At 38.6% G+C, this 20,916-nt stretch overlaps 1 protein-coding gene and 1 long non-coding RNA gene across 3 annotated transcripts in view; both read right to left on the reverse strand.

Annotated features, from left to right (window-relative positions):
- The window catches only part of LOC140700897 (uncharacterized), a 262,804-nt gene that overhangs the window by 229,713 nt on the left and 12,175 nt on the right, over positions 1 to 20,916 (reverse strand). The gene's annotated exons all lie outside the window — the stretch shown is intronic.
- Positions 5,075 to 5,816, reverse strand: BIN3 (bridging integrator 3). Its single transcript, XM_072975732.1, is given in 5 exon segments — positions 5,075 to 5,248; positions 5,251 to 5,322; positions 5,324 to 5,461; positions 5,464 to 5,604; positions 5,607 to 5,816. Coding segments are annotated over 5 exon segments (672 nt in total). The 5' UTR covers positions 5,754 to 5,816.

Here is a 20,916-nt window from a genome sequence, read left to right on the forward strand (position 1 = left end):
CTCATTACACCACTGTCAATGGGGTTATTTTCAGCTCTAAGAGTCTGCACAGGATTATTAGGCTTCTAACAAGGCTTCTGAAGCCTTTAATCCTTAGAGTCAAAGGATATAAGCATCTAGAAACTGAGAAGCAGAATCGAGGTAGTCTAGTACAAATCTTCTTTTACAGAAGGAAAAAACACAAAAGAGAAAAGAAAAGAAAAGAGACAAGAGAAGACCTGAACGACCTTTCCAGCATTACACCTCTCGTTATTGACAGAGCTAGAATGCAAGTCGTAACAATAACTAAGTTTATTGAATGGTTACGATGTTTAAGATACAGGATGTTATGATATTTACAAGCATTGCTTCATTTATAGCTCTCAACAAATCTGAGGAATGCCCAATTTTTCCTGTGTTTTTCAGATTAGGTAACCAGAGCATGTAGCACTAACCTGTCTCCTGAGACATCATGCAGTTAGTTATGGGCAAGACACTGGGGATACAGAGGTAACTAAAACCCTACCATCATCCACATGGAGTATAGAGTCTGGTCACAAAGACATACACATGAAACGTGAGCCTTAGGCTCTGTGATGAGTGCAACACTAAGAAATATAGACAGAGGCAGCTCTAAAACAAAGTAACAAATTCCCCTCTGGACTACTTTACGTACAAATTTGAATCCCATGACCCTTCTTCTTAACATTGCAATAAAGGCATTTTCCATGTTATAAGAACTGTCTTTTGTAACATTCTCATAATATTCTATGAAATAGATGAACTGTCATTTAAACAGAACTGTCTTATAATACTCACCATTATAAATAACTCTCCAAAACACATCTTTGAATACTAAACATTAAACATATTTTTTTCCTTTTCCCTTTGACCATAAATGTAATTAGTGGCTCAACACGTTCCCATTTCTTTCCCAAAAGCCACTTCCCTCATTTTACATACAAAGTAAGCCCTCGTCCAAAAGCGTTAAGCTGTTTGACCACGTTGAAATAATTAGTAAGTAGTTGGTTTGAGCCTGGAATACAGGTTCACAGTTTTCAAGGTGATGTCTAAACACTGTAGGAGAAAAATATTTCTCTAGGTTAGGGTTTCTCAATCTTAGTACTACTGATATCTGTACTTACTAGGACTGATAGGTAATTCTTTCTCATGGGAGGGTATCCTGTATTGTAGGATAATTACCTACTCAACAAATACCAACAGCACCCCCACACACATACCAGTTATGACAACCAAAAATATCTACAGACATTGCCAAATGTCCCCCGGGTGGCGGCAAAGTTGCCCTCAGTTGAGAACCACTGCTCTAGAGGTTTCCTGCTACTTTGATCTGAGAGCAGATCCTCACTGACAGCAATGACAGTAAGAAGGCATCCTTCTCAATACTGAATAGACTGACTCACAACCACATATGCACAAATGAATCAAGTGTAACCTACATATTAAACCTCAGCAAACTCAGGATAAAATACCTATAAGGGTTTTGAAGTAGGTTATCCCAAATAATAAGGCAAAATATGTTATTCTGAAAGGCTTTTAGGATTCCTGCTGGTGTCCAACAGAATATATGATCCACATAGACAATAAAATGAAGGCAAAGAACACAGAAACACACACCAACTCCACGGTTATCATGGTCTTCCAAGCTGCTAATCTCCTAGAATTTCTCTGAAAAGACAAACCGTATGGAGAGCTTGTTACTTGCCACTCGTGTTTATGAGTCCTTGGGTACTGATACAGGGCCTTGGGAAGACTGGCAGTCAATAAGGAAAACCGCAAAGCTCCAGGAATCTCCTTCAGCTAATGCGTAGGTGTCTGGTTTCTTAGAACACAGAATTAAGGGTATCGAAATCCTGTAATGAGTCCACATACATAGCCACTGACTGCATCCCTCACCATTGTGATTTCAAGAGACCATGGTTAAAGGGTGCTAGCGAATCTCCCAAAACCCATTCAGCATAAAGCAAGCAGAATTTGGCAAAATGTAAGCTTTGCTTGAATTGCTCTCATATATGAATAGAAAGAAAAGAAGTCATAACTAGGTGGAAAAAATGACCTGGAAGTTTGCTTTGAGATAAACTGCCATTCTACGCATAGAGTCACGGGTTTTCAAACAGGAGGATTGGACCATTGTTTTTCCTTATGCATCTCTACATCCTGTGTTTTCAATTTGATGACTAAATGCCTGGCCAACAGCACATAGACTCCAAGGTGTAGTGGAGGGGAAAGAGGTTCTAGTAATTACTAACTGGGAATTCATAGGCAGCGTCCTTCATTTCTCTGAGTCCCAGTTTACTTGACTGAACATACTTCCTCAGATTGTTTTAGGATTCAATGAAATATTATATAACTCATCTAACGCAGCATCTGCTATGTGATAAACACTCAATAAATGTTACTTCTTTTTCCCTTTATCACCCTTCAGTAGTCAGGCTGTGGGCTAGTGATCATTCTTCTTATTTCGTAGATCTTTGGCATTTTGCTAAATAAACTCTTCAATTAAAATCCGGGACAGAGTCCCTCACTTAACCTCCATGAGGGAACAGATCATGTCTGTCTTTTTCTGTTATTTGAATGATAACTTAGTACTTGGCATATATTAGGTGCTCAATAAATCTTTGCTGAAAGAATGATTATGTAAATAAATAAATTGAACAATTAAGTCTTGGTATTGGGAAGGGAAAAAAACTGCATTTATTTAGTTCTTGCCCTGTGCTAATCATCTTGATATACATTCTCTAGACACTAATTTATTAATTTTCTCAAATTGTAGTCACGTTTTTTGGAAGATGAAACTGTGGCTTAAATAACTTGGCTAAGGTCACTTGGTTACTAAGTGGGTTTGGCAAAACTTCAAACTCCTTACCCCTAGTACCTTAGAATGTGAACTTACTTGGAAACAGAGTCATTGCAGATGTCATTAGTTAAGATAAGGTCATACTGCAGTATTGTGGATCCTTAACCCAATGTGACTGGTGCCCTTATAAGAAAACGGGAGATCCACACAGGAGGAAGATGGCCATGTGATGACGGAGGCAGAGGCTGGACTGAGTTATCTACAAGCCAAGGGATGCTGAGGATGGCTGGAAAACAGTAGAAGCTTGGAGCATGCAAAACACCAGATTGCTCAAAACTCAGTTCTGAGTATACTGTAACCCCTGATTTGTGTCTTGATTTAGCATTTTAAAAAACAAGCCTTTATTCACCTGGACATACTAACAGTGCCTGCCACAACCAACAGACAGACCTGGGGCTCCAATGCCCAGTTACACAGAGCAATCACTGGCATGTCTTCACTGGCATTATAAAATGTGGCCGAGAAGACAGGCTCTCAGAGCAAGAAGTCCACACTGGTGGCAGGAAACTCAGGTGGGGAGCACTTTTATCACCAAGTATCAGTTATTTATGTCAGTTCTCCAGTGAGACTCGTCTGTGAGTCTGGGTGCAATGATGGACGCTATTCTATCTGCTAAATGCAACTGTGCTTAGAATAAATTTTGAGAAGCTACCTAATGCAGAAGCTTTTTAATGCTGTAAAATATAGCGGCTAAAATTAAATGCCACTTTCTTATTCAAAGATGAATTAATGGACGGCCTGGTCAAATTCAAAGCTTTTTGATGTATAAAACTTCATAAATGGAACTATTCCATCGATAGGCAAAGTATAATGAAACCCTGTCTAGATGTTGTTTTAGCGGGGCATGTTATTCCGAGTGTTTATTTGCACCTCATATTAACAACCTCTGCGGAGGTAAACAAAGACCACCCAAATGAGAACAAGCACCACTTACTGACAGCAAGAAAGGGAGCCACTGACACCACTTGCATTGGGCAGAGACTCAAATCAAAGGCCGGTGGAGGAGTTGAAAAGCTCTATGATGGCAAGAGGGGAAGGTTCAGCCTGAGGGGAGGTTGTGGGAGTGAGTCAGCAGGAGTTGGGCTGATGAGAGGAGGGGCACCCTACATAACTGGCGAGGCGGGGCACATTTGTCTTGCCCTTGTTGGTCCTAAGTTGAGGGGGGGGGAACGGCAAACTGTCAGTTTAGTCCTGACTACTTGGGGCCAACTGTAAAAGGTGTGGTTTGGATTCCTAATGAGACCCCCTTCTTGTCTTCAGTCAACTGAACACGAAGCAATGGCCCAGGGCAGAGATAGGCTTTTGGCAGAGAACCCTGGGGCCCCTGTTCGATGTCTGCCAAGATCCAAGGCCGCATCAACCCAAATGCACCTTCCACTGAACATCCTTGGGCAGCTGTTCCTCCTGGCAGCTGTGAGGTGCGTAGAATTCGTCCCAGGAAACCATGGCAGCCTGTTCCTGAAGCCTTCCCCTGAAGAACAGCCTCAGGGCACTGTTCTCTCTGACCCAGCCCAGCTGCTGGCATAAACCCACTGCTCTTGCTTTGAGGATGTGAACCCATCTGTGACACGGTGTGTGGTAGGATATTTATATGAGTTGAATCCCGGTTACCTAGGGAAGCTAGGAGACATGAGGATCTTCCCTGCACTTGACCTAAGGCATAGAGGTGGACTAAACCAGCCTTTGTCATGCTGGGAGGTTGGAGTGAGGGACTTGGTAAAGCTGGAAGACCACAGGTCTCACTCCCTAGGGCAGGCTGACTTCCCAGATTCACACATTATGGGAGGGCAGGGCCTCTCCCCTCTAAAATTAAAATAAAAGTATCTGATATGGAAAGGAAGCAAGGATGGGTGGACTCCCCAGATGGGTCTTTTGGAGGCAGATGTGATTCCAACCATGCAAGCAAAACTAAGACCTCAAGTGAGTTGACAAAGCCCTTGCCTGTAGAAGGCTGGAAGCTTGCTCTGGTCCCAGGCCAGGTTGTGTCTGCCGGCCCTTGCTACTGGGTGAGGAGATAGCAGCCTGCTTGGGTGCCAAGTTCATGCCAAGCTCATGCCAAGGTAAAGCGGGAGCGGCCTCTATCCCCTACCTGCCAGCTACCATACTTCTCTCAGAGGCAGGCCTTCTGCTGGGCTGATGCCTGAGCCTAAAGTTGAAAAGGATAAAGACTAGAGAGGCTGCCTTGTATCCCAGGAGTCTTCTGAGGGGAACAGGGGTTCAGTCATCAGCCACAGTAGAGAGGCTCTGAGCCCCCTCAGTTTGGTCTCTTTCCCCCACTCTTGCTGTCCAAACTGCAACGGGGTGGCCAGGCTGGTCAAGATGTCTGGTCAAGCCTCCAAAGTTACTATGCATTTTAGAGTAGTGCACAGCTTGCACTTAGATGAGGAGTTCACAAAGCTGGGCTGGAAGGAGTGCAGCCAGCCACTACACACCCACAGCATCTCTTCCAGGAGCTGTTTTGTTTTGCTCTGTTTTGTTTTGCTTTGTTTTGTTGGCTTCAAGGTTGTCCTGCACAGGCCAAAGCTCCTCTCAGGCCAGTTGAAGCTTGGGCAGCACTGGCCCTGTTTTGTCCTTTACCTCATGCTTCTCCGCCTTGGCCTGCAGTCCCCCATGGTCCTCCTATATGGGAAGCCTGCTTCCCGCCACCTTTCCACCACCATGTCGAGGCTCTGGAAGACACTGACAAACTTTTTTAAGGGTTCAGTCATGGTCTTCTGGATCTGGTTCACCTTTTCCTGGTTGAGGGTGTGTCCATCCACTTCATGGTTATGTCCAGGGTTGTCACCATGTTCAGAAAGTCCTGGTCTTGCAGGCAGAGGGGATTCGAGCATAAGTCTAAAAACATCTTCACAGCAGATTTGAACATGATCAGGTGATTCTTGGCAGTCTTCTTCATGTCCTTTTGCAGCTTCTTGGTCTGCTCTTCCAGCTGCTGGAGTTTTCCATGTTTCCTTTCAAGGTCTCTCTACACCGCTGCCCAATCTTGGAAGGAATCCAGCTCATGGTCCTGAACATGGCCCTGCTGCTGAGGTCCTTAGCTGCAACTTGATCTTCATTTTTTTAAGGAGAATTGTTTACATAGAGTAAAAAAAAAATGATGCCAGGGACAAAGGCAATACAAACATACATATGAAATACAAACATATGTATGGAACATTATACATACAAAGAATGCTTGTAGGGGGTTGTACTAATGCAGAAGTAAGAAGCTTGGAGCAAGGAAGAATTCTCCCCTACAGGTTTCAGAGGAAGCATGGCCCTGTCAATGACTTGATTTCAAACTTCTGGCCTTCAGAACTATGCCATGATGAACTTTGGCAGTTTTCTTTTTTCATTTTTTATTTTATTTATTTATTTTTAATTAACGTATAGTCAGTTATAACATGTCAATTTCTGCTGCACAGCACAATGTCCCAGACATGCATGTACATACATGTTTTCGTTTTCATACTTTTTCATTAAAGGTTATTACAAGATATTGAATCTAGTTCCCTGCGCTATACAGAAGAAATCTGGGGGTTTTATCTATTGTTATAGATAGTGGCTAACAGTTGCAAATCTCAAACTCCCAAATCTATCCCTTTCCACTCCCTTTCTCTAGGTAACCATAAGATTGTTTACTATGTCTGTGAGTCTGTTTCTGTTTTGCAGATCAGTTCACTAGTGTCCTCTTTTTTGTTGTTGTTTTTTAGAATCTACATATGAGTGAGTGATACCATATGGCATTTTTTTCTCTTTCTGGCTTACTTCATTTAGAATGACAATCTGTAGGTCCATCCATGTTGCTGCAAATAGCATGGTTTTATTCTTTTTGATGGCTGAGTAGCATTCCATTGTATAAATATACCCCAACTTCTTCATCCAGTCATCTGTCAATGGACATTTAGGTTGCTTCCATGCCTTGGCTATTGTATACAGTGCTGCTATGAACATTGGGGTGCATGTATCTTTTGAATTAGAGTTCCCTCCTGATATATGCCCAGGAGTGGGATTGTTGGAACAAAGAGGAAGTCTATTTTTAGTTTTTTGAGGAATCTCCATACAATGGTGATGTTGTTGAGAAAGCTGAATTAGTAATTATTTCTAAGGGTCACACCTAAACCAGATCCTGTGATCTTAAGATGTGACGAATTGGAGGGGAATGCTTCTGTGATTACATTATAACATTGGGAGGTGTCTCTGGCTAGTGTCACTAGTACCGGTAGAATTTTCTAAATTTGCTCAGCTTTTAAGCTACAGCCATCAATTAGAAAAAGATTTTCTTAAAGTGTTGTTCAGGTTTTTCTCAATGATTTATCTGCTTTCAAACAGGGTTCACCCTCCATGTGCACTGTGGATTTAATTGCTTTGTCTATATTTTGCCATTTTTCAGACCTAGGAGTGCAAATATATGTTTCACATATGAAATACTCTCTTGAACTAAGAAAGCAGGAGGGATTAAGAGGACTTCACCTGAGCCCTCCAACAGAGCCCTAAACTCCTCATCTCAGACTCTTGGAGATTAAGAAGCACTGGATGGCTGTGGAAACTACCAAACCTACAAATGAAGCAAACTGTCCAATTTCAAATGTCTCCTCCTGTGTATATTCCATGTTGGAAATGGAGCCCCCTGCCTTTTTTATTGTTAGAGGAGTCTCAGTTTCTTTCTCGTGGTTATCTCCCACTATTGGATATTGATTTATCATTTTCATAAAATTGCAAATGGGAGCCTGTTGCCTGAGACCTGTCATAAATTATGAAAATGTGTTCGGCAACTCTGTAGGAACTGATCCTCTTATGGAGAGAATTTCCCAGAGCAAAATGTAACTGCTTTGCATAAGTTTGCAAGAAGGTTTAATGTTCCTGGCCCTCTGATGAGGAAGAGAAAGTAGAAAGGGACTAGCATTTGTTAACAACATACTAGGGACCAAATTCTTTGCATGGTACTTAGTTTGATGCTCTTAACACAATGAAGCACAATCACCCTCTGCTTTGCTAGAAGATAAAATAGAGGCACAGAACGATGAAAAGACATTCCCCAGGCTAGTGAAGGAACAGAGAGCCAAGTTCAAATCTAACTTTGTCTGCCTCTGAGGTTAAACCTCTTTCCACTTACTTCATTGCCATTCTGGAGTGGAACAGTAATATCTCAGATAGGGGTGGATGGGGTGGTTTTTATTAACATCAACCTAAACCTTGTGCTCTTCAAGTTCTGATAGATTTGCTCCAAGGAGCCATTAAGAAAGGCCACTGATCCAAGCACTATAAATTAACACCTTCCTCATACACAGCTATGAGCAGCTATTTAAAACCTGGGTAATATCCTCCTTAAAATAAGTTGCAGTTGTCTGGGTATTTATGCTCTGTCACTCTTGGTTTTTCCATCCTTGACTCCATTAATAGAATTTTTCTTAATTCCTGTTCTCTTTTTATGGCTTTGCAAGGGGGCTAATTTGCAGGCAAAATTGCTAATCTTAGAGTTGCTTTCTGCTTTGTCAGCATGAGGCTGACTGAGGAGTTATTAACAGAAGAATAGGATTCCCTTTTCATCCTTTTGCTCTTGACTGCTGCAGGAGGTGGGACGAAATCCATTATTTAATAACATTTGTTCTTCTTGAAAGGTCATCATTCCAGCCTTTCAGTTTCCACTAAACCATGGCAGTACCAGCAGCCACAGCAGCCACTTTCTCTTCCTGAAAGGCTCCTGGAATCCCTCCAGCTTATACGGCTGGCGTAAAATTGTCTTTGAGATCCACCTTGGGAATGGGGTCCAGCTGGGAGATTCTCTCAGTGTTTCTGTGCATTTTCCAAATAGTTATTTCTAGCCATGATTATAAGTGCCCCAGTCACCTACATTCCTGGAATGAACACTGGACTTGGAATACATGAGTTGAGAATTGTATTTGGCTGCTAGTAGCACAGAATTAGAAGTAACAGTGGCATAAACAAGGTAAGTGTATTTTTCACATAAAACATATCTTAAAAAAGGCATTCAGGATGTGTATGGTGATCTCTTACTATCATCAGGGACCCAGGCTCCTTCTGCCTTTCAATTTTATTGTAACTACCTTGTGGTATCCATCCTCACAAGCGACCCATACTCTCAAATAGCCACTGGGCCCATGACTATAAATATATGAGGCTAAGCAGGAATAAGAACGTAAAGGGCAAAAAGGGACAGATCAGCTATCTACCCATCTCTTAGGGACTTTCCCAGAAGTCCTCCCAACAAATTCTGTGTATCTCCTCCAGCTGTAAGGTAGACTGGGAACCATAGCCTTTTAGCTGGGCACATTGTTGCCTCCAGATTAGCCAGGGTTATCTTACTAAGAAGAAAGGGTAGGGCAATATTAGAGAGGCAAGTAGCATGTCTGCTACATGGAACAAAGAGAACGACTTAATAAAGTCAAGCCAATAAGCGCTTCTTATGCACCTATTTCATGTCTGGAAATGAAATAGAAAGTTTTGATTAAATCCTGTAAGGAACAAAAGCTTGCGTATCTTTTGCCCATGTTTTCTTAAGTCTAGAATGCTTCCCCTCCACTGCGCCCCCGCCCCCCACTCACTTGGAAAACTTGTATCAGTTATTCAAGGCTGTTCTCCAATAACACCTGCTGTCTGATGCTTCCTTGGAAGATCCTTCCCAGGAAGAATTCATCAGTTGCCAATTGTTCAGCTCTGTCACTAGAGCACTTTTTCCTTACCTCTACTTTGCCACCTAATTTCTCAGAGGCAGGATGCTGAAGTGAGGATAACATAAGAAGTAGGTAATGCTGACTTCAACTCCCAGGCCTGTCACTTACTGGCATTGAGCCAGATGCTTTTGCCCTTTGAGCTGCCGTTTTCTGTTTCTAGAATAGGGAATGCTAAATTCCACCCAAGGGGCTTTTGTGAAGATTAAATGAGATGATATGTACAAGCATGGCTACCAACAATGCTTATGTTAATTTATTATGCTGTATTATATAACTGTTATGTTTACAGGGAAAAAAAAGAAATAAAATTCCATCTTATTTAAGCCACTATTTTGTGGATTCTTAATAAAATTCAAAATAAATTAAATATTCTAATTAATAAAGTTTCTGGAGATATATTTTTAATATGCCTTTCCTTAAAAACCTACTTAAAGATGTATTTCATCCAAAGGAGAAAGACATCAAAATAGTCAACAGTGGGGAAATTTAATACAAAAAGATTGGCAATGAATACGAACCCATGCAGCCTAAAATCAAGTCTAAATAATGACGGCTGTGATTGCAAAATTGTTACTTGAAAATTTAAAAGTATATAAATATGAAAATAACAATAAATAAAACATAGCAGAAAGGTTTTCCAGGTCATATAAATACAAACAAAAGATAGAGTAAAAGAGCAGAAATCGATGAAAATGAAACTACATGATTGTTCTCCTTTTTTATAGCAGAGTCAATAGATAGAATTCTGTTCTCAAAGACAGTATATTATTAAATAAAAATGTGAGCAAGTTACTTAAAATTATAAACATTACTAAGAATGGAGCTAAAAGCAAACTGGATACCTTTTAAATCTCTAGATTAGAAGAACAAAGACAAAATTCTCAAATTATAGCTAAAGATTTTTTTAAAAAGAAAAAACAAGGACATATGTTTTAAATAACAGAAACTATAAAAGTCATATGTTAAGACTGTAATAGTTTTGTTAAAACAATAATAAATAATTATAATAATTAAATTCTTCTTAAAACGTTTATATTAAATCAAAATAAGAATTGATATGCCTAAAACAAAACATCTTCAAAAATTGATAAAAAGGAAGGGCAGGGGAAAAGCCAGAGTTTAAAAAAAAAAGGATACATTGTTGTTTTTATATTATTATTGCTGGTAATATTATTATGATCAGACTTGAAATCAAGGTAAAATTGATTAAATGTTGTAAACAAAAAAGTTTACTAAAAATACAACATATGGGACTGTAACCGTAATGACTTTTAAAGCACTGAAATAAATAGAACCAAAGAGTATGAAGCAAAATTCATGGAAATGCAAGCTAAATAGCTAAAAAAATTATAGGCATAGAGCACTCAATATAATAAGTAATGTGAAATAATAGGTAGGTATAAGCAAAGCTAGAGAAATATATCTGCATGTAGAGAGAGAGAGAAGGAGACAGCTCAGGAGAGCATGAGTGTTAAATCAAACGTTATCATCTGTAAATATAAAATAAACTTTCTTTTTAAGGACTTATAGGATAGTTTTGATAATGATCATATATTAGAAAATTTTAAAAGCCTCCATGAAACTCAGAAAATAAAGCTATTATATACTACTTTTTCTGGTGTAAGTGAAACAATACTAAAAACTGTTAACAAAGAGGCATATAAAATTCATTTATAAATGCAGGCATGGTCTCTTAATTTGTATTCCAAAAAGGAGGGTATCTAGAAAATACCTAGAAATATCTGTTAAAATTACAAAATAAAAACACTAATTAACTCTGCCAAAGATATACTAAAACAAAAATTCACAAAATTTAAGTAAGTTGATATATTAATTATATACTTAAATAAGACTTTGAAAATAAACTGAACAGTATAATTGCTGAATAAAACCAAGATGGGTTCCCTTGAAGAAATAAACAGAATAAATCAGCCAGTTTTTCTAAGAAAAAGTAAGTGGGAGAAAACAAAACATGTAAAATTAGAAATGAAATGGAGACAAACGTCTTAAAGTTACAGAGGAAATTACTGAAAATAATGTGTAATCTACTGTAATATGTTATGAAATTCTGGATGAAAGTGATTATTTTCTAGGGTTTAAAAGTAAATTCAAGAAACAAAATTTGTTTCTTTGTTCTCTAAATACGGTACACTGGAAATCCTATCAATTCTCTCACTGTAAAACATCTAGGAATAATAAATAAGAAAAGGGTATTTATAAATGCAGAACTGAGATTACAAGACCATAAGTAAAATTCTTCATGATGAGATATAAAGTAGGAGCATGAATGTAGACTGTAAGCAAACATTTAAAAGGTAACTGCCCTTTGTATATTTATAGACCCAAATATTCATTACTATCTGTCCAGAGTGAGATTATGAGACCTAGGGCCAGTGTAAGGTGGAGAGTAAAAATAGAGACCCTATAAATAGCTGAAATTCCCAAATCACTATTTTATTAATAAAAAATGTGAACTAAAAAAGAGAAAAAGGAAAGTGCCCCACATGGAAAGTTAATTCTTTTAGCCTTGGATAAAAAATATCTCCCATGTGAACTGTCGCCTGTGTCAACGGTATCATCAATCCTAAAGTCACAACCTAAGAATTTAATTTAAAGCTGTTCTAGGTTAAGACCACTTCTCAGCACTTAAAATAAGCAACACAATTCCTCTCCTGAAAAATATACCCTTAATCCTGGTCCCATGGAAGTACTGAATATAAAGCCCCAGTCAACATAATTCCACAATAAAAAATGTGCAAATCACACTTAGCATAAAGCACACAAATCACAAAGCAAAACCACCATGAGTGAGGGTCAAAAGAAAACACTCACAGCAAAAACAGACTCCCAAAGACCTCATATATAAGATTTAAAATAAGACTAGTCAAAACTAAAACATTATAAAAGACACCATGTAAGCCAAGGGGTAAATCATTAGAATTACAGTATTTTAAGATGCTTATATTATTCAGGAGAAGGGCAAAACTATTTATATAATTCAAACTTTCTTAAGCATAAAATAACTTCAAGGTTAAACTTCAAGTTGACCATAAAAAATAACAGAAACAAGTATATCACTTCAAAATCAGCAGGAGGAAAATGGTAAGAATTTTTTTTTAAAGTTTATCCAAAAGAAAGCAAAAAAAAAGAGAAGACAAATAAATAGAAGTAAAATTAACAAAAAGAACAAAAAATACTAAAAATGCAAATATACCAGTAATTACAATAAATATGAATGGATTAAAATCTCCAAGTAAAAGAAAATTTTGTCAGATTGGATTTTTAAAAATATTAATACTTGTTATTTATAAGTGATATAAGTAAAGCATAAGGACACTGAAAGGTTGAAATAAAATAGAAGGAATAAGATTTGTCAGGCAAATACTATCCAAAAGAAATTTATACCTGTTATGTCAAAATTAAATAAAATTGACATGAAAGCCAAAAGCATTTTTTAAAATAGAAAAGGTTATTACATAATAGTAAAAGTTTTAATTACCCTGTAATTTTAATGATCCTAAATCTATATGGACTTAGGATGACCTCAAAATAATATAAAGCAAAAAAAAAAGTGAAACTTTGGGTAGAAACAGATAAACCTATGACCTAACAGAATATTTTAACACAATTATCTGTGAAAAATTAAGCAGAAAAATCAGAAAAGATATAGAAAATTTGAACAACACAACTAATAAACTTGATCTAATATCTATCTATCATCTATATCAGTCTTGTATCCACGTCAGCAATCTCAGCCAGTTTCAAAGAATTATCATTACATATTATATATTACACATTATATATATAATACATTATATATTTCAAAGAATTGTCATTATACAGACGATATTTTCTGACCAATGTAATGCAGTGAAAAGTTACTCACAAAAATATAATTCCATACAATATAAATTGGAAATTTTTAAATTTACTTTCAATATCAACCCCAGTTAAATGTAATTCTCTGTCTACTCTCCAACATCCTCGCAGCAGAACTGATTACAGAAAAGCCAAGACTCTGCTGATGGTCTTATTTTAGATCCATGATCACTAAACTCAAGCAGACTTCAAAACTGCTTGGTAATCCTGCTAATTTCACTTTCTCCTACTCTGTGACTATTCCGTACCTTTTAGTCTCTCCCCAAAACGCCATCCCTACTCTCATGCTTCCTCTCAGCTTAAGACCTTACTTGCTATTTCCCTCAGAAAAAAGAGGCATCAGAAAATATATTCACCTATGTCTTCTTCAGCTTTTGTTTTGATGCATCAACTCTCCATGTCCCCTATAGGCTTCAACCCTTCCACATCTACACTCGGTCCCGTTTCCTGTCACCTACCCAAGAACATAGCTCCAGCACTTCTCCACTTTATTTCCTATGTCATCAATTTTCATAATCATACAGATATGTACATTTTCCCATCTTATAAAGAGAACACATTTTCTTCCATTTATCACAATATCTCCCTCTCCCCTTTTATAAGAAAAAAAAAATCCTTATGATGACTGCAAGAATACATCTGGTGACCTCCAACTACAGAGAGAGAGTATAACTGACCAAGACTCCAGTTGCCATACTCTGAAATTTACCTCTATGTTTGCACCAAGGCCATGTTTCACACAATCTCTACTCTTAGTCAGTGGCTGAGTATAGCAGGAACACTAAAGCAGACACATTCAGTCCACTAAGTAAGACTCTTCTGATGCCTGACTTTGGCTCAAGGACTCTCTGACAGCCTTGCAGAAATGTCTTAAGCTGCACAGCAGTCCATGACATGCCCATCCAATCTTCAGCCCCTTCCTCCTTCGTGCAGAGTCAGATTTCTCTTTTCCCTGATAGTCATCTGGCTCACTCCCTGGCTCTTTGCTTCATGGCTCCTCCTTTGTGAGACATACATTAAGTACCCTCTTTAAATCTGCGGTCCGAGGGGCTTCTTTTCTTACACTGCTTATCCACCTTTTTGGACTTATTTTTCTCCACAGTGCTCATCACCATCAGACAAACTATATTGTCTACTGCCTGCATCTCTCCATTAAAATGTAACTTTGCACGGGCAGAAATTTTCATCTGTTTCATTCATTGCTATAATTCATATGTACACTGCACAATTATCATATGTACAAGTTCTCAATATTTGGTGAATGAAAGAGTAAATAAATGAATGGAAAGACTTTTTCCTAGGGTCACAGGTTGGCCCACTGCCAGTCTATGGATTTTTCAGTCGTATCTAGACCAGAATACGTGAGAATGTGGCTCCTGGCTTTGAGTCACTAAGTCTCTCGTAGTGACCTGAGAACCTTGGGTTCTATTCTGGCTCCAAACTATCAGAAGCATCATGTGCTTCCCTCACTTGTACTTAAATGTCACTTTCTTGAGCTCCATCCTACTCCCCTTCAAAGATGTATATAGTTCCAACTCCTGCAAATCACAGGAGTCTATCACAGGCTTTTTCTGTCTCTCCTGAATGGATTGCCATGGTCAGTCTTATTGGGGAATGGGAAATAACACTTATTGTGTGCTGGATATCATACAAGCTGTATCTCATTTAATTGTGGTAACACTCCCAGGAGTCAGGTGGGTATTATTCTATCCCTTTTACAGATGATGACACAAACATCTGTAACTAGGCCCAAAATCATATAAGAAATGATGCTTTGGATGAACCCATATTTAACTGTAAATCTGAAGTTCAAACTATTTCTACCCTTGGATCTTGTATTAGTTTTCTACTGCTGGTAAAAAAAAAAAAAAGCCTATTGTATTTAGCAGCTGAACAAAATACCCAACTCATCCTCTCACAGCTCCGTAGGGCAGATACCTAGTACTGTATAGCTGGATTCTCTGCTTAGGCTGAAATTAAGACATCAGCCATCTGGGTTTTCATCTGGATCTCAAGGACTGCTTTAAAGCTCATTCCTGTTACAAGCAGAATTCAATTCTCTCCGATTGTAGGACTGATGTCCCCATTCCTTGTTAGCTGTTAGCTTGAGAAGCCAACCACACTTCTCATCACATGGCTCCCTCAAGCCAGTAGCAGGTCATGGACTCTCTCTCATACTTGTACTCTCTCTGAGATCTTCTGATACCAGCCACAGAAAACTCTGCTTTTTAATGGTCCATGTAATTATATTAGATCCACCCAGATAACCTCCTTTTACCATACAATCAATAACATAGTCATGGGATGGATATCTCATCATTTCCACAGATTCTACCCACATTCAAAGGAGGGGGGGGCTATTACACAGGGAAGAGGATTAGAATTGTGCCTACCAGACACTGCAAACCTGAAATGAGACCTCCTATTTCACTGGCAGCCACCTGGCCTCAAAGCAGGCACCAATATCCTGATGGCTTTCCTGCAGTCCATAAGCTTCCCGAAACAGCCAGGAGCAGATTTCCATCTTTTCTTAATTTAATCTCCTCCAATTCCATGAGATTCCTTCATTCTCTCAAAGAGTTGGCTAGGCTAGGACTGAAACAATAACAGTTAATCATCTAATGTATATGATGATGAAATAGGAGTTTGAAGAGAAATAAAAGTAAACTTTCAAATGCATTCGTAAGTGTCTAACTAGAAACTAGAAAACTATGTCAAGAAATAGCCAAAATTATTTTTCTTATCTCTATGAAAAATATACTCGGTACCACACTTCTTCCTATAATTTTTGTCTTGTTTAGTTTCATGTAAACTTCAGGCTTAGCAAGGAGAAAAGCTCCAGGCTGATGACCACACAATGAAATCTGAAATGGTCTGAAATGGCTATGAGAAATTGGTACTAATTATGATTCAAAACTAGGGATGTGAAGGTCTCTTCAACTCACCACTATCTAGAGAGCCGCTGGACTCAGCTTTCCCCGGCTCACCCCAGCACACAACTTGATGAGACAACACATCTGCCTCAGATTTCAATAAATGTCCCCATGGGAGCACGCACAAAGTAGACGTTTTTACTTGAAGGAACAGAAGGATCCCATAACACTCCGAAGTATAACAGCATGTTCTAATGGAACACTTAAACCAGTAGGAACTTTCTGTCTATCCTAGGATTTCCATGTCATCTCTCAAACCTCCAACAAAGAAATGAAAATGTACAGCTGCTGGTTTTGCAAACAGCTCTCCTCTGTGGCCTTTCCTGAGACCCTGAGAAATCCCAAAGTTGCTTTGTTCTCTGCTCTGTTAGAGGCTGTGAATTTGTTTTGCTTATATGGCCATTATTTTTCTCATCATTTTTATAAAACTATTACCTTCTTAAGTGAGGAATCTATGCCTTACTGTATATGTATGCATAATTCAGTGTCTGACACTTAGTAATTGATTAATAAAATGTCTAGTGATGCACCACCAGCCAAATCAGTGTTCTGTTATTATTCCTTGTGCACTGTTTTAGTTTGTTTCCTCAAGACCAAGGTTATATATTTATGAGTTAGTGACTTGAGTTAGGGTACTGATTATTAGTGTGAACAAACCAGAGAGACTTAGGTTCTGTCCCTGCTTGTAGCCAGTTACAGTGTGAGCTTGCTGGGAGCATCTGGGGTGGATTCACAAGGATCTGGTGAAAGCAACAAAACCACAGGAATGGATTAACAAAGTTCAAATGGGACTGGTGAATGTATCCAGAAAAACACTAAGCTCCAAAGGAAAATTTAATCTGAGTACTAACAACCTCTTGCATCACTCAGATCCATTTGTCCTCTCCTGTCCTAAGAAGCTCCAGGACTGTCATACACATGTTTTGTTTTGTTTTTGTTTGTTTTTTTAATGAAAGTGTTCTCACTCCTCCTCTGAAAGCCCAGTAATTCACATTCAATGTGGAGGCCGGTTGTGATACCCTGGAACACCAAAGCAAGAGAGCCTGTGAAACAAGATACAGCCCTACGGCTGTAGTTTGTCTAGAGGGCAAATTCGATATGCAGCTCCTTTATCATCTGTCCAGCCTAAATTCCCCTCACCTTCATCTAACATGTTAGCTGGTCTAGATTATTTGCTTAGTGGGGTAACCCAGACTTTAACACCTAAGAGACAATAACTAAGTACTCTGTTCTTATTCAAGCATGCTTGCTATAGTTGACCATTGTCATTACCAGTCATGGAAATATGAAGAGCTACTCCAGTGATTCCTCTCAACTCCAGACCTGCCTGCTTAGTGTAGCAGTCACCCTTTCTCCTAGTAGTGACAGACATGTTAATTACCTGTAGCCTGTACAGTAATGCCCTCCTTAACCTACTGGTCTATTAACAAGTGAGGAGTCCAGAGTGATTCAGTGGTAGTTACAATACCCAGTTTAGTAGAACCCTACTTTATTCCCTGGGAGAGAGTTGGCCCCCACCACAGAACTAGGTTCTGTAACCTGGTAGAGGCTGAGGTTAAGGGAGTGGAAGCCCCAGTTCCACGGGTGGATCACGGAACACGAGAGTTGGGGTGGCCACTTTCACTCATTTTTCAGAGCCATGTAGTTTAGTTAAACAGGATAAAATACTTTGAGTTCAAGGTATATGATACATCTTGAAGAAAAGTATCCCACCCTGCAAGCCTTTTCCCACTGCCAGTGTCTTAGCTGAGTGTTCACTCTTTTACCAGGCTGGCTGTTGCTACGTCATAGGGTACATAGTAAGACCATAAATCCATAATCACGAGCCCACTGTCACACTTCCTTTGCTACAGAATGGGTCCCTTCATCAGAAGCAATGTTGTGTTGGACTCACACCAATGGATAAGACTTTTTATAAGCTGTCAGAAGGCACTGATGGGAACAGCTCTACAGGAAGGAAGGTCAAACCACTATCTGGAGTGTCAATTCCAGTCAACCATAAATGATTTCTTCCTCCAAAGTAGAAGGCTTTTGATATGATGTTCTGCTATCATGTAGCCGCCTGGTCTCTCTGAGGAATAGTTTCTTGGTATTTGCTTCGAGCAGATTTGCATTTAGCAGGGATGATAATTAGATCAGTCTTGGTGAGGGAGAGTTTATGTTGTTGAGCCCAAACATAACCTGCAAATCTGCCACTGTGGTCTATCTATTAATTGCACAAGCACTGGGATACTGAGGAAAGAATCTAGCTGACATCCTCAGCACAGATCATTCTGTCTTCCTGTGCTGGATGCTGTCTGGTGGCATTAAATGCGAGACATAGAGAGCTGTACATTCCAGCAAATCACTGCCCCTTGTTATTCCTGATATACATTAGACAAATCCTGGAATTGCTTTGGCTTAAGAATTTTTCTTTTCAGAGCTAGGCTTGTACTCTTCCATCAGGGCTGTGCTGAGTCCTCACTCTGATTATTAGCCAAGAGGTAATGAGAAGTGGTACAGGTGAGTTTTAAGACAGTCACTTCATAAGGTACCTGCTCCAGATGAAATAATTGCAAGGTCTTCAGGAAAAGGGAGGCTAGTCTCCTCTGGAAAAGATAAAGGTGCTGCTTTTACTGGCCAAGAGAATTTTGCGAGATTTGTTTACTCAAATGCTACCACCCCAGGTCTCATGCTTCTACTCTTATACTATCAAGGCCCTGGCTTTGGCATAGGACACCTTCTGAGACTATACACCTATCCCTTTTGTAGCTCAGTAACCCTTATAACCAGTTCCTGGGTCTGATTTTCATCACGATTGAACCCTAAGACTGTAGGAGAGAAGACTGATTGTTTAAAAGCTTTGATAGAAACCTTCTAGTTTTCATATTTTTCCTTACGTTGAAATTGTTTCTCCTTTTGTTTGTTTGTTTGTTTTTTTTAAATTACGGCCTCTACTTTACAGCCATCCTATTTTGCTACCTTTTTTAAAAGAGAACAACAACATTGTTCCCATATCAATTAAGGGCTACAACTTTTGGTCTCCCAATGCTTTGCCCTCCAAATGCACTTCCCCAATTTTCCACAGGTAAAAACTCAAGTGATAGCAATGCATAACATCTTATTACCAGCAATGGGTCTAATTGCTTACATACAAATGGGCAATACAATTTTAAAGTCTAGTTTTCTAAAATCATTTCTGGTTTTAGACAAGTCTCTATAAAGCAATGCCTGAGGCAAGGACTGAAGAGATAATACTTTATTTAGAAGAAGCAAGCCTAGAGAAATAAAGGTGAGAAGAAAAAAGAAAAACAAAGCAAGGAAATAGGAGAAGCAATGCAATGCATTTTTATGACACTGCCTACTTTCTCTCAATAAGCCTAAAGACTTACTGTAGCTTGTTGTCAGATATGTTTGCTTGACCTGCAGGACTTCTCTGGAGAGTTTACAAAGAAATTTTTCACCTCAGAGAAATCCCCCAAAGGATGAATGAGGTGGAATTATCTGACTAGCTACCTTCTATCTCTCATTTGTCACTGCTCTTGGTCTGACCCATTGCACTAGATCAACTTCTATAGCAAATATGAGCCACAGCATTCTGTTTGCAAAAATATCTAACATTAAAAGTAACCAAATGTTTGGGAGCCATATATATAACAGTAAGAGTTCATAAAATAAAATAGACATATCAAGCTGACTCTTACATAAGAGGTAGTTAATATCATATGGAGAAGACTGAGGAAGAAAGAACCAATAGAACCAGATATTCATAGAGAATCTTGGGAATTTTCTTTTGATTGATATGAAAATGTGTTTAGATATCCATTATTATTGGAAAAATCAAGAAATAAAAATTTCAATGTATTTTATATAATTCTACCCTAAAATAAATTTCTTCTTCTTCTGCAATGAAATAGCAATGAAAATCAACATACAAAAATGAAAATGTATTTATATATTTGGTGTATATTTTTTATCTTTAAAACAAGGTAAGCATTTGTTGTAAAACAGTGGCAAAGGGACAACTTAGGGAGTACCCACTCTAGAGTGACCTCTGGGCTCATACTAAGATTATTTTATTTTTACATAAATGTGTGGTCAAAAAGCATATAGTTCCCTCATGGATATGTACTTTCATACTGTTGTTACAACTACTATCCAAAGACTAGTGGATTGTATATTCTGTAAGAGTATGGACCATATGTTTTAGTCACCAGTGGATGTAGTATACCAAACTTGGTGAGTATTCAGTTAGTATTTATTGGATGATGCAGTAAGTCAATTAATCAATCGATTCAAAAATGTCTGATATACTTTTCCATCTGTCATTTTTCATTGTGCTTGGCTCACATCATTTTAAGTTTTGATTCTGTTTCAAGTACAAATTACATTTATTAAACTGTATTTGAGTAGGTATCTCCAATATTCTTCATAGCTTTTCCTTCATGCAATGAATATAATATCGAAAATCGTGTAAACCTATGGCAAAGCTTCAGAATGTTCTGAATTTAATACATGGGTTGGGCGTAGTTGAACGTTTATGGTCATCTAGGGTAACTTGGGCATCTTCAAAGGATTCAAGATGGTATATCAT

This window comes from Vicugna pacos, chromosome 13 (assembly GCF_048564905.1).
Source record: "Vicugna pacos chromosome 13, VicPac4, whole genome shotgun sequence".
Lineage (NCBI taxonomy): Eukaryota > Metazoa > Chordata > Mammalia > Artiodactyla > Camelidae > Vicugna > Vicugna pacos.